General features: G+C 42.5%; 1 protein-coding gene across 1 annotated transcript in view; it reads right to left on the bottom strand.

Annotated features, from left to right (window-relative positions):
* The window catches only part of LOC107189852 (muscle calcium channel subunit alpha-1), a 77,987-nt gene that overhangs the window by 4,563 nt on the left and 58,918 nt on the right, over nt 1–14,506 (bottom strand). The window contains exons 24-29 of the mRNA XM_015578528.1: nt 7,184–7,291; nt 2,069–2,121; nt 1,393–1,539; nt 622–823; nt 244–513; nt 89–172 (exon numbers count right to left, since the gene is read on the bottom strand). Of these exons, the coding sequence (XP_015434014.1) occupies nt 89–172; nt 244–513; nt 622–823; nt 1,393–1,539; nt 2,069–2,121; nt 7,184–7,291 (864 nt within the window). The remainder of the gene's footprint in view (nt 1–88; nt 173–243; nt 514–621; nt 824–1,392; nt 1,540–2,068; nt 2,122–7,183; nt 7,292–14,506) is intronic.

Below are 14,506 nucleotides of genomic sequence, written 5' to 3' on the forward strand. Positions count from 1 at the left end.
GTTTACCGTAAAATTATTTTATGTAAACAACAATTTATACAAAAATTGGACCAACCTAAAAAATAAATAAAATCATCAACGGACTTACATTGACTTCCGAGTAAACGATGTCGATGAAACTGCCGAGTACTATGATAAAGTCGAAAACGTTCCACGCGTCGCCAAAGTAATTCTGCAAATAAGGATTCCGTTAAACGGGGTCAAAGTGTGATTTGTATCGAAGCGTTTTTCCGGTAATTGTACCTTGAACCGAAACGCTGCCAGTTTGAAGATAAATTCAAGTGCGAACACCGCGGTGAAAATCATGTTGAGGACGTCCAATGCCTCCGTGTAGATCTCTGGTTGCCGATAGAACTTCATCGCCAGCGTCACGGTGTTGATCATGATCAGAGTGAAAATCGTGTACTCGAACGGCTGCGAGGTGACGAACCACCAGACTTTGTACTGTATTCGATGCTTCGGTATGTATCGTCGAACCGGTTTCGCCTTTAGCGCGAACTCGATGCAATTTCGCTGGACATTCGAGAAGACAAAATGTATAGGAGGGGGTCAAAGATGAAATTTACAAGTGGTTTTAGTTGGTCGATTCGGTGTAATGATCCTGGATGCGATCGGGCTCACCTGATTCTTATCGAGTTCGCAGTTTTTGTACTCTTGCTCACCCTCGTTCTGGAAAGTGACAATAACGAAACCAACGAAGATGTTCACCATGAAGAATGCTATGATAATGATGTAAATGATGTAGTACGCGGCCACTATCGGCCGAAAATTATGAATTGGTCCATGATCCTCCTTGTTAGAGTCGATCGACACGTCTAGCAATCTGTTGGGAGAGAAAACGCTAAGCTATCCGCTCGACTACACCGAGATTCGGTTTTTACCTTAACCCCCTAGTGCACTGTTCCGGTTAATTTCACCCGAAATTTAATGTTTGATTCTTAATCATAGTTTTTATTACAGAATTTTGTAAATTAATTTGATACTAACATACAGTAAATCATCGATGACTGTTCGAAGATTCCTTGGCACTAACAAAGGGAGATCCTCAGGTGTAAGTTGATTGTATATTTCATATGGCCATTAGTTTATGAAATATTTAATGTTCAGTGCCGAGGAGTCTTCGAACACTCATCGAGGATTTACTGTAGTAATAAGCAAACGTATTTCCTTAATTCCATTTCAGTGCAGGCCCAATTCAATTCAGGGAATAGTAATGCAATAGTTTATCGAACAATGCATGAAGGTTAGGCAATTTCATTGTTTTGATTCGACAACATCCTAAAACGGAACGATCAGAAACAGACTTTCCGTGGTGAACCGTTCGGTTCCGGATGAGAAACAATATCGAGAAGCTTGTTGCGAATCGACGGGACGAGACGCGAGCTTACTTACGACGGCCAGCCCTCGAACGTCGAGACGGTGAAGAGGGTCAACATCGCCTTAGCGACGTCGTCGAAGTGGAAACGGTTTTGGCACCAGTTTCTCTCTTTCATCACCGGCTTGTTGATGTTACCGTCCTCGAACTCGAGGTACGTGCCCCTGAGAACGATACAGTGATCAGAGCAACGTCGTCGACATTCGATAATAGTTCACTGGATACAGTAGTTCCTGCTTAACTGTGACCAGGGCCGTTCCTGGCGGGGGTGCAGAAGGTGTCCCCGCACCTGGGCGGCCGCAGATCGTTTATTATATGAAAAATTTGGACTAGTAAGAATAGTAATCTTAAATTTTCTGACGATTATGCAAATTTTAGACCAACAGAATTTAATCAAATTAATTATATACATATATAATCTTTGTAACAGTACTCGTATATCTACTATAGTTTTTAAAATAAGAAAACATATATTAACTTCTAAGGGACACTTGCACCCTAAAAAACCGAATATCAGGAAAAACGAAAAATTGCCCTATGCTTCTATTGAGTTCCCCGACAAATCTACGGAGTTTTAAAGAAATCGGAATTTTCGGGGTACCGAAGATTCCCTTGTTAGTGAAAAAGGTTTGGTGGGGATAACCTGCGTCAATTAAACGGGGACTACTGTACTCGTAAAGGTGGATCACTTACTGGCACTCGTCCTTCGTCATTTTCGATGCATCGGTACAAGAGAAAAATTTCCCCTATATAACACAAGAAACTTATTAATGGGAAGCAGATACAGCCGCGAAGCCGATGCTTCTCGTGAACGTTCCAAAAGCCATCGAACGCGCGCCGATGCTCCTCGATTCGCGCGTTCCTAAAACTTTTCGCGCTATATACTATCATCGAAATCTCGAGATAATGGCGGAGACGAAGAGCATCGGTGTGGTTCGGTCGTTCTCTCGTTAATTGGCCATTCTCTAGCTGGAGCAAAGTCAGTAGCAGCGGAGTAATCGAGCAAAAGTAAAGGAAAGATGAAAGAACAAGAAAAAAAAAAAAAAGAAAAATCGAGAAGTGATAGAAAACGAAGCATTCCGTTTGGCGTGCAGATATAATACAGAATAAAATTATATACAAGGTACGCCGTGATGCAGGCTGTCCCGTTTGGCCTACGTCGATCGAGCGACGTGTGTGGGTCGTGCACGAGTGGAATCGAGAGTCCGGAGAAAAACGTTCTCGCGCAGGCGTTTTTGAACGAACGATCGACCTTTCGACGGTTCCGATCGGTTAGGGTCTAAAGGTACGTATTCACGTTGGTAGTAAAAGTCATGACTTTTGTTTTCGTGAGATTGTACGATAACAAACCAGTTTCATGACAATGCGACATCTAGGTTTTACGACGATAAAAGTCGTAACATTTAGTGGCATTATCATAAAAGGTATCCTGTCACGTGAAGACGTACCTTAATGATTCACCTTTGTGTCTTTGCTTCGTCGATCTTTCTATCCGACGAATCGTACGCACGCCGAATTTCGTTCGAACGAGTTCCTTTTCGATTACTACGGCTTCCTTTTTCCGACTACCAGGGTATTCCGAAGGTAATCTACCAACTACAGAGACTGTTTTTCGCAGCGACCGACTATATTACAACGAATTCCACGTCTTTGTCCGGTCCATAATTGCTTGCAAGTCACAAAAGCACAGGCGGTACCGGTGTTTCCTGACCGTCTGTTTTGTTTCCCTTTTCAACTGGGCTGGATTCCGTGTCGCGAAGGTCAAGGATGCTTGTTCGCCGGTTTCCAAGTCAGTTGGAACAACCGTTCACAGTTAGTACCCTCACGAGGAAACTCAGCTTCCGCTAGGGGAAAAAGTGGCGTAAGAGAAAAACCTCCTACCACTTGGTAAATTTATTCCAGGCATTGAAATAAATGTTAAATCGAATGTTAATTTCGCATAAATTTCAATAAATCTGAGACCAAATGGTAAGAGGTCTTTCCCTTACAACATTTTCCCCCTAGTGGAAGCCGAGTTTGCTCGCAACGGTACAAGTTTTGCGAGCTGCCAGTGGAAAGAAAGGATACGAGCATCATGCGCCCTGTGTCACGTTTGTCTTGCGTGGACCGTAACTACACGAGACTCGATGATTCTCTATTCACATCGACCGAGCTATAAGCGTCTATCCGTTTGAATTGCTGTCGGTTCATTGTACGCTATTATCGTGCTCGAACGCTACGACGCTGTTACTGTGCGGGAGCAGAGATGACGATACGCTTCAAGGCTATTCTAACCGTTTACGATTATGTGTAATGTATGTATGTATGTATGTATTATACAGGGTATTTCACGTAACTTGACCACCTTAAATATATCGCTTATTTTGTATGATAGAAAAAATATCAGGGGAGAAAAATATTCTGTTCGAAAGGCGCCAATACGGTGATGGGCCGAATTTTTTGCTCAAGGTCATTTTTTCGAGATTTCAAGGTCATCGAATTTTTTTTTAACGGGACTACATATTTTCACTACAATACTCTTATAGCATATAAAAAAAACAAATCCAACGAGGTGCAATATGTTGACCTTCACGTGACCTTTAGCGAAAAAATCATGAAATGTTTGTCAGTAAGCTCAGTACGCGTTCGAGGACGGTAAATGAAGGAATTTCAATTTTATTGGAACAGTCTTCAGTTACATCTTTATTTCAGAAGGTGTTCAAAATGTGCACCATGAATCTGGATACATTGTTGGAGGCGGTAAATAAATTCTTGCTGTACATTTTTAAGTTGCTCTGCAGTAATTGATCTACATTCATGTAGAACCCTTTGTCGCATGTTTTCTGCCGATGAAAGGAGAATACGAATGTCTGTTTACATGCACCAGGGACAATTACACGGTACACTGTTCCAATGAAATTGAAATTCCTTCATTTACTGTCCCCGAACGCGTATTGAGCTTACTGACAAAGATTTCATGATTTTTTCGCTAAAGGTCACGCGAAGGTCAACATATTACACCTCGTTGGATTTGTTTTTTTATATGCTATAAGAGTATTGTAGTGAAAATATGTAGTCCCATTAAAAAAAAAATCGATGACCTTGAAATCTCGAAAAAAAATGACCTTGAGAAAAAAATTTGGCCCATCACCGTATTGGCGCCTTCGAACAGAATATGTTTCTCCCCTGATATTTTTTCTATCATACAAAATAAGCGATATATTTAAGGTGGTCAAGTTACGTGAAATACCCTGTATACAATGCACGCATTCTAATGTCTGATGATTCTGAATTTCGTGTCGCGGGGGACCGTCTACCCTCTCCAGACATGGCAAGAAAGCTTCTCTCGGGAACCGAAATCGACGGGCGAATAAGCAGGTCGTCGACGAACTGCGAAAGATCAACGTCGCGACCATTGATAGATTAGAAACGAATACAAAAGGTCAGGTTTGACAACAATTTTGATATCATACAGGGTGTCCCAAAATAGCTTCGACTCCCTGAAATGAGGGATTCCTCGGATGATTTGAAACAATTTTTTCCTTAGCAAAAATGTTATCCGAGGTTTTGTTAACGAGATATTAACGAAAAACTCCGACCAATCAAAGCGCAAGTTTGCCGTCCGAGCTTCCGTGGTAGCGTTGGCTATGGTCGGGTTACAATATACTCAACGAGTTTCTTCCGAATAGATGAAAACAGAAACAGAGATAGGGAGAAACAGACTGAGAAAGAGAGAGAGTCAGAGAGAAAGCAAGCATAGGGACTGATCAGTTGATATTGCCATGTCTGTGACTCGTGGTTCCGGTGTTCTCCAGCGTACGACGACCATCATGCACTACGATTAAAGCCTCGTTCTCACATACACAGCGAAACTTGCATGCCTCTCTGTGAAATGTATATGTATATATCTCTCTATCCGTAGTTCGATGTCCGCACGGAGCATTCGTTCGAACGTATAGCGAATGTACGTGTGGTGTGTGGGTGTGTATGTGTCTGTAAGTGTGTGTCACTCTCGGTCGAACCGTTATAGCTCCGGTTGGATTTATTGGTGAAGCGTTAGATCGTAACACAGCGTGTGTACGTGTGTGTGTGTGACCGTGCTCGAGGATGTTATTATTTCGTGAGCGCGCAGAGACTCTCCGCAAAGGGTAATATCGGACGACGTGTGTGTGTATGTGTCTCTGCGTTCTCTCAACGAGGTTAATCGATCAACGTCCTAGTTTTCATGCTTGGCCTTACGATCCTGACCAACCGCGTGCTCTACTGATAAGATATCGTCGTATCCGCAAGGATGGACGCGACGTGTTATAGCGCGATCACCCTCCACCGCCGATATTTTCCTCCGCAGAGCCCGAAGGAGGATCGAGAAAGACTAGCCGGGGATCGATGGGGACAGTCAGGTAGGGGGGAGGGGGGGTTAGGCGTTTTGAGATACAGTGTCACAGCGTGCAGCGTGTCACGAGACACGGGGTGAACGGACACGTTTTGAAAACTGCGATGGAGTTGGTCGTAGTGTAACTTCTGCTTAACTCTCGCATGATGGATGTGAAAGCCGATGGCAGAGTCACGTGTGACTCATAGGAAAAACTCCGTTCCATGGAAGAATAACCTCATGCTCGGACGAGTTTTCGACCGTTCTGTGTAGCCCCACTACTGCCGACCGATTCTGACCCTTGCGATTGCTTGCAGCTCGCTATCTCTGCCGATCTTCTACAAATGAACGGTCTTAGATCTCGTCCCATGCGCGAAACGAGGTTATTCTCACGTTGAACAGTGTTTAGACACCAGAATGGGGCACAATTTTACTTGAATAATGCATAGTGAGGAAGTAGTATCTAAAGATGCGTATCCACTTGTTGCGTATCCTCGTATCTTGTCACTAGACTGCTGATTTTATGAATTTACAGTCTATAGGGCTCTGTGAAATACAATAAGATACTTAAGAGAAAAAATAAATTTCTATATTTGCTACTGTCTTTATAAATTACCTTAGAAAATGTTATTTTGCATAAAAATCCGCAGTCTACTTATCACTGTTGTGTATCGATGTGGACGGGCAAGCGTTGCAGCGTTGCGTATGAAAATGTATCGTATGGTGATACGATACGGTGATACGCAACGGCGATACGATACAAAGATACGCAACAAATGGATACGGACCATAAGATCATCATCTTGGCCGTTGAACAGTTAATGAGACGAAATAATCGTTTGCCAAGTGTCTACTTATTCAAGAAGAAATATTATTTTATTATTGAAATTGAAATTTGGTCAAGGTATACTTAACGAAGCGACCCGGCCATCGTTATGCGAGGATTAATTAATGCATGTAATTAATTATATCAATTAACCTTTTAACGGTGGTTGACGAGTATATTCGTCACGAGGAAATGACCACTTTTATGACAATGTGAAAAAATAAACAACGTTTACTGTGAAAATTGGAAAAACACCCCGTGTCTCGCGATTGGGGACTGAAATCTCCGGGGTCGAGGGCGAATCGACGCTCTCTCGAAGCCTGGCCCGCGGTTGTAACGCGAAGCGGTCCGCCTGACGTCGACGACGAAAAGCAACGACGAAGAAACGAAAAAACGAGAAAAAGTAAGAGAGAGAATATTAGAAAAATAGAAACAACAGATGAGGAAAGAAAAATTAACGAAAACGGAACGTAGAAAGATAGAAGGAAAAGAATATATAAAAGAACAAATGAATAAAGAGAGCGAAAAAAAAGAAAGAGAAGTATCAGACAAAAGAAGAGCTTTCTCGAGGAGCTCGGCTTAGTTTAAACTTTCTAACAAGTGATTGTGGTGGTCTTTTTGTTGGCGTTACCTTAAACAGCTGTACCCCGATAACAGCAAACATGAACTGTAGGAGATAGGTGACCAACATAATGTTGCCGATCGTTTTAATGGCGACAATCACACACTTCACTACGTACTGTTTTTACGTAGTTGGTTGAAGGGCAGGTGAGCAGGGCGAGCGAGCACAGCGGGGAACACGGGATCGTGAGACAGACAGACGGAAAGAGAAAACAAAAAAAATACAAAGTAGCATTAATCGGTGGGCAGGGGTTGAGGGGGGGGGGGGGTTGCTAGTTTCGCTCCTGGAGTTCGAGTATCTCTTATAGACCTGGACGTCTCTGAAACGCTTCCGTCCCTCCTTTCTGGTCGGTTTGTACATTTCGTTTTGGCCCGATATCGTCGCATCAACCTGGATTTCTTTTTCACACGAAAATTCAAATCGTTCTCTAACCGTTTACAGGCTGACCCTGTTTCGACTCGTGTCTATCCTCTTTTCCTTTTTATTTTCCTTTTGGATTCCGAACTTCGAATCTCTAGTCTGTTTACCGAATCGTGAACTAAGCCCTCGCCATCCATCCAACCCACCAGTGCTCGATGTTTTTTCACGGCAATGCACCTATGGGCCTCGTCGGATCGAATATCGTCGGTACGTTGGGCTCGGGACATTCTGTTACGTCTGTCACACCGTCGAGACAATTCTCGACGCGGAACTCTTCTCTCTCGAACACGCGGTATCCTTCGACATGTGGCGGGTCCGCGAATAAACTGTCTCAAACATGGTTGCTCCAAACATCTGAGAAGTTCGAACAGTTCTTGGACCACGTTTTGATCATGGGCGAGCGTTCAAACTGAATTTCGCTTTAAAATTTGTAGACCGTTCGATGGTGGCTCGAACTTCACACTCCAGGTGTTGCAAACTGTTTGAACAGATTTACGAAACGTTTCAAACTTCAAGCAGCGAACGTTGACCAAGCCGCTCGTGGTAAAATGAACTATCGGAAGCTTTGCAGTTATATTACTTATCAATATTATAAAGATGACACTTGTTTGATAAAGTTTGAAACATTCCATCAGGCTGTTTGAAAAAGTTTACAGCGGTTCCAGTTTGACGTTTGAAACGACTCATCAAACTGTTTCAAAGTGATCTTCAGTTTGAGCGTCTCCCTATGGTCAAACTTAGCGTGAACAGTTCAAACTCCTCGTTAGGTGTTCAAACACGTATGAACAGTTTGGTTGCTCGCAGCAACCTTCGATATATATCACACCATTCGTTGCTTTTTGTTATTTCTGCCTATCGATCAAATGGCTCGATTTTGCGTGTTATCGTAAATGTCCCCAATGTAATAACCACAATTCTACGCGTTACCCACGTTAATGGTGCAGCGCGAACCCTTGGCCTGAATAAAAAGGGGCGCGAAAGAACCTTTAAAGGTCCGTCCTGCGATGAACGTCGTTGATCGACAATTTTCCCTTCATTTTAAGGTCCTTCTTCGTTGCAAATTTCTAACTCGAAACGGTTCTTGTTCCGCTCGTTGGCACCGCTCTCGAATCCCATCGAGGTGTATTGGTTTCCTCGTCTGTTGTTCTGATGCCGAGCGAAGCGTGTCACCCTCTCGCACTCCCACGAACTCGAACCAGTCGTTACTCGATATTGTGTATCAGGTTCGTCGAGGTCCTACGGTGACCTTCGCCCTTACGCGTCCCACGTTTCAGTGTACCAAGGACACTCGCTTGGTAATTCGAATACGAAACAAATGGCATGATCAGTGGACTGGAGGGATATAACCTGGTCGTCGAAAAGTTGTTTCGTTAGCGGAGAGCCTAGCAATGTTAACTGGCATTTGTAATGTTGGAGAAACTTTCTGCATTTAACAAGTTCGAGGTTCAGATGGGGTCAGTTTTGACCCTCGCCTACATTTGTTCATTAAATTGTTAGATTCAATTGGAAAACTACAGACTTATACAGTAGACCCTCGTATAACACGGATTTATATAGCAGAGATTCGTATACCACGGATTTATATAACATAGGTTCGCATACCACGGATTTGTAGAATACGGATACGAACAACACGGGTTCGTATAAATACCAGTTCGTATAAACACGGACGAGTATAAACACATATGCGTATAAACACCGACGTGTATAAACACGGATGCGCATAAACACGGAACGTATCCTCACAATCAGTGCAATATGGGGGTTTACTGTATTTCAGTCTTGGGTATTTGGTCACCCATAGGGCTCTGTGAAATACGATAAAAGACAAAACTTTCATTGAATGCAAGGAGTTTTTCTATGTTATTATGATCTGTATGATACTTAAGAGGAGAGAAAGAAATTTCTATACTTGGCTCTTGCTTTTATAAATTACTTTAGGAAATGTCATTTTGCATTCGCAATCTGGTCACGACAATAAAAGTCACGATTCACTGTCCACGTGTGAAAACGCAGCCTAAGTGTGCGTGTGTGGATCACTGTCGAGGGGGAGCGTGTGTAGATGGTCAAGCGATCGATAACGCGCGAACTACCACGCTCGACTACATACAATATACGGTTAGACTGATTTTCTCGTCTCTACGTCTAAAATTCAAGTGCAAACGACGAAATTTCCTACGTAACTGTAAAAACTATGCTACGAATCCGTTTCTAATGTCGCTCGTCTAACTTTCCATCGAGCGGCGGTTTGAACTGCCCTGGCTTCTGTGTGCTTTTTCTCGGTTCTGCTCGTTCGCTTTCGTGTACAATCGACGGTACCTGCGTCCGTTTGAGGGATCAGGATGGGTGAACAGGACGCGCACGCGAGAGAAAAACATTTACAAAAGCCGAAGAGAAAACATTTCGAATGCCCAAGGCGTTTATCGCGACGAAGTAATTCGTGGATTGAACGAATCCACAGGGAAAACACGCCCGAGACGGAACAAAAGGAACATTGTTCGGTGGTTTCCGGACGAACGATGCGATCGACCAACCGAATCGAGGCTGATTGCGAGCCTAATATATACCGAAATTACAACCGAATTTTGTTTCTATCGACTTGAATTCGGGTCAATAGAAAGAAACCTTGCGAGTAGACCGGACAGAGAAATGCCGTGATTCTTCGTTTCGCGGTAATTACAGGCAACCCTCGTATAACACGGTTAGAGAATCGGGAAACCCTCGAAGAACACGTTACTCCTATAACACAACTAGAGTATTCCGTAGAATAAAATAGTTTTGTTAGATTTTGTAACGTAACCGAATTTTTTCTATGTACGTACATACTACAGTAAATCATCGATGAGTGTTCGAAGGCTTTTCGGCACTCAGTGTTCAGACGTCATCACCACCACTGGACATTTGACTGATTCCACGATGGACCTCAACCTAATGGTGGGGATGACGTCTGAACACTCAGTGCCGAGAAGTCTTCGAACACTCATCGATAATCTACTGTACTTCTTCGTTTTCTATAACACGGCCATTTTTAAGAACCGAATCACCGTGGTTACACACGGGGTTACCTGTACAAGGGGTTCGAGAAGACGGTGAGGACCATTGATTCTTCATACGAAAGGAAAATTCGTCCGACACAGACGACTTCTTTTTCTCCTCTCTTTCGTGCTCTTTCTCGAATCCCGTCGGTGCTCGAGATAGCAAAAAATGGGAATACACAACGGGGAACTGGCCTTCTTTCTTTTTTCCTTTCCTTTCTTTTCCTTTCTCTCGTGTTAATATAGGCGACACACCACTGCAACGCTCAGCCGGCACAAGCATGCAATTTGTCAAAACAATCCTCTACCATCAGTTTTTAACCCGCGAAGCCTGTATATGAGTTTTGTCTCTGGCGTGTTGTGTACTCTGACGTTTGCACGCGACTGCTTTATAAGGAAAGGTAGCCGAATTTGGACCATCGCTTAGGTTGGACCGTTACAGTAAATCTACGATTAATGCTCGTTATCGTAGAGGAATACTATTCCACAGCTCATAAATTAAAGGTCGAGCCGTGGACTGTAAGTGTTCGATATTCGAACTATTTCAATAATTGGAATAATTACAAATACGAATGATTTATTCGAAGAATTCGAATACTTCGAAATATTCGAATTTTCCTGTTCAAATATTCATAACAGCCCTAGTCGAGCCTCGATAGCTCGTTTTCGTACTTTCTCGGCGGCTGACAAAGATTAAAAGCAGTAGTGGGGATGGAACAGAAGCATTTAACGTAGAGATCTTTCCGAGCATTTATCGAGAACTTACTGTATTGTAACTTGTGATGTCTAAGCAATTTATGCATGATAAACAATATTTGTATGATAGTAGTGATTGCATTAACTAACCTGGTATATAAGCAACAAATATTGTCTATCAAACGGCACAAATTCTTTACGCTTGACAAATTTTCAAGTCAAAGTTCAAAATTCGGTAACCTTACCCTATCGTGTGTCGTGTGACGCGTCGAACGTCGTATTGTCATTGATCACGCGGGGAGACAGACTATGGATCTCTTGTTGCCGTCCGAAATGTCTCTCACGGATGTGTGCTCATTCGTCATACAAATGTATGGTTTCCAGATCCAAGCATATTTCCAGACGTTTTTCAGTTTTCCTTCGAGACATCGCGCACCGACAACAGCCATCGTTTCCTGTCCCGCGTGACAAATTATTCTCGCGGCGTTTCGTTATCTACGTGTGTCTTCGGTGGTGTCTGATATTTAGTCTTCCAGCTATAGAGTCTCGAGCAGCGAAGTAAAGGCAAAAAAGAAAAAGGAAGAGAGAAAGACAGAGAGAGACAGAGAAAGAGAGAAGAAAGAGAAAAAGGGGGAGGATGAAGAGACATGAGAGAAAGAGAGAGAAAGAGTAAAAGAGAGAGACAAAGAAATTCATCGATGTCCAGAGTTAAGAGACTGGAACGAGGATACAAAAGCCAAAGTCGAAAGATCAATTGGACTTTGCGAAAAAACCGACTTTTGATCTTTGGAATCTTTTCTTTCGTCGAAGAAAAAAGGTACTCGTACACTAGCGACGCTTATTACGAATCGACAATACTATTTTCACTGTAACATTCCGTTAAAAATGATTTATTTCTAAGTATACCAGAATAATTTTTATGTATGAAAGTATAGGCCGATAGACATAATTTTTAATCTGTTGTTACACTAAAAACGATATTGTCGTTTCATGGTAAACGCCATCGGTGTGTAGATACTTTTTTTTTATTACTATATGTACAGGATGAGTTATTTAAATCGATCCCTTCGAATAATTTTTTATATAGAGTAAATTATCTTCCGCTCAAAACCATTTAGCTTTTAAAAACAAAGTGTATAGTATCCTGTAATTACTATTTTATTTTTCTTCCTTGCATTTTTCAGTTACATGTTTCATTAATTTTATTATTTGTCAGATTTATGTTTACATAAACGTATTTCTCTCGTGTCCCAATGGGAATTATCCCGTAAAACAAATAAATAAACTTTTGTTTGAAACATTTTGCGGTAGCATGAACGGTTTCGAAGATATTCGAGGGGATCGATTAAAATGACCTACCCAGTACATGTACGCGCGTGTATACTGGACGGGATCGAAGAATTTTCGCTTTGTCTCTGTCTAGTTCGAGCTACCGTCTCATCTCCCCCCGGTCAAACTCGTCTACCATATACGTATATAAATGCTTCGAACACTACTTGATATCGACATGCCGTGGCATAGCACAATAGGAACGCATCGTACTCGAAACAAAAAGTATAGAGAAGTGAAAAGTGGCCGCCCGCCTCTCGGCGGACTTTTATATCATGATCCTCTCTCATGACATACTACCACGATAAAGTTTCGTTTTTATAACTATTCCAAAGACAAAGAATCCCCATTAATGACAAAACACACGCAATGAAAAATCGTTTTGTTACGAACGATCTACGATCGACAGGGATTCTCGGGTGAACGCGGTTTAATATCGTATCTAATTTCGGGCGCGGAAAAATATCTTACTATACTTCGTACTATCGAACCGAGCACTCGAAATCGGTGGAGAATCGCGAGCCAATTCGGAATGTCGTTCGACGGTCAATCGTGATTAGCGATGGGATCGATACCGATATTATCGATGATATTCGGGATCGGCACGGATTCAATATCGAAAGCGATCGACATTTATAGAATTGTTTCGATGGTATCGATACGGTATCAGTCCCATCGCTAATCCTGGATCAACCAATGTGCGACCGCGACGCGAGCCCCCATGGATCAGCCTTTACGCCGTTCACCAACGATCACGTGGTTTCCGTCGCTGCTCGAAACGTCGAGAATCACATCGGAAACGAAATTTTAGACTGGATTAAAGGAGGGGGGCAAGCCAAACTCTAAAGCTGTTGAAACGTGGGATCAAACGGGTAAACCAGCTCGTTTATTAGATGGCGATCAGCGCGTTAAGGCCCGTTTACACGCAATTTCCGCAAACTGACTTGTGCATTACATGTTCAATCTATTTTAATATCTATTTATAATTAGTTGTTGCAATTAAATAATAAGAAAAGTAATGGTAATTATTTGCCAGGGACGTTAACTTTCACTTAAACACAATGAATTTTTATTATGCAAACGTGAATGCACAAGTCAGTTTGCGAAAATTACTTGACCGAGTAAACGTGCCCTTGGACGTTAAAAAAATTATCGTCAGATCCAAGCTCGTTCGAAGGAGCCGGCGTAAAAGCGTCACGGATCAGGGGCCAGTCGTTCGATCGGTTGTGCGGGTACACGTGTACAATATCGGTGGATCAAGACAAAACAGAAAACATGTTCAAAAAGGGGGGGGGGGACAGAAAAATGGTAAAGAAAAAGATGGTCACGATGAAAGGTTACAGGGGGAGAGAGAAAGATAGATAGTGTGTGTGTATGTATGTGTGTCGAGAGACAAGAAAAACCCGATTACTGAAGTTGTACACTTATAAACAGCTTGTTGTTTTACAAGGGAAAGATACCCAGAGGTGCATTTGTCGGAAAAAACAACGTCTGCCTCGTGCCCTGCACCTCTCGACGATTATATTTATACATATATCGCCGAGCACAGAGCGTTTCCAGTCGTATCGGTTCCGGGTCGCGTCAAAAATTTCATCGATTCTCGAAAGAAAAAACACAGAAAAAAAAAACAAGCAAACGTTCCGTCAGTCAGCGGAACAAGCGAGGAAATTGGTTTCGATCTCGTTATAGGCGGATTTATGAGAGATCTCCGTCGTTTTCTATTGATTCGCGGATAATCGTCGAAAAAGGTGGTCGGGATGTCGAGCAAAGGCGTTAACCGAGGCAGTAGAACGAATTTTGGTAAGTGGGTGAGAATATATATATATAATATACATATATATATATATATATA

Source organism: Dufourea novaeangliae, unplaced genomic scaffold, assembly GCF_001272555.1.
Source record: "Dufourea novaeangliae isolate 0120121106 unplaced genomic scaffold, ASM127255v1 scaffold173, whole genome shotgun sequence".
Lineage (NCBI taxonomy): Eukaryota > Metazoa > Arthropoda > Insecta > Hymenoptera > Halictidae > Dufourea > Dufourea novaeangliae.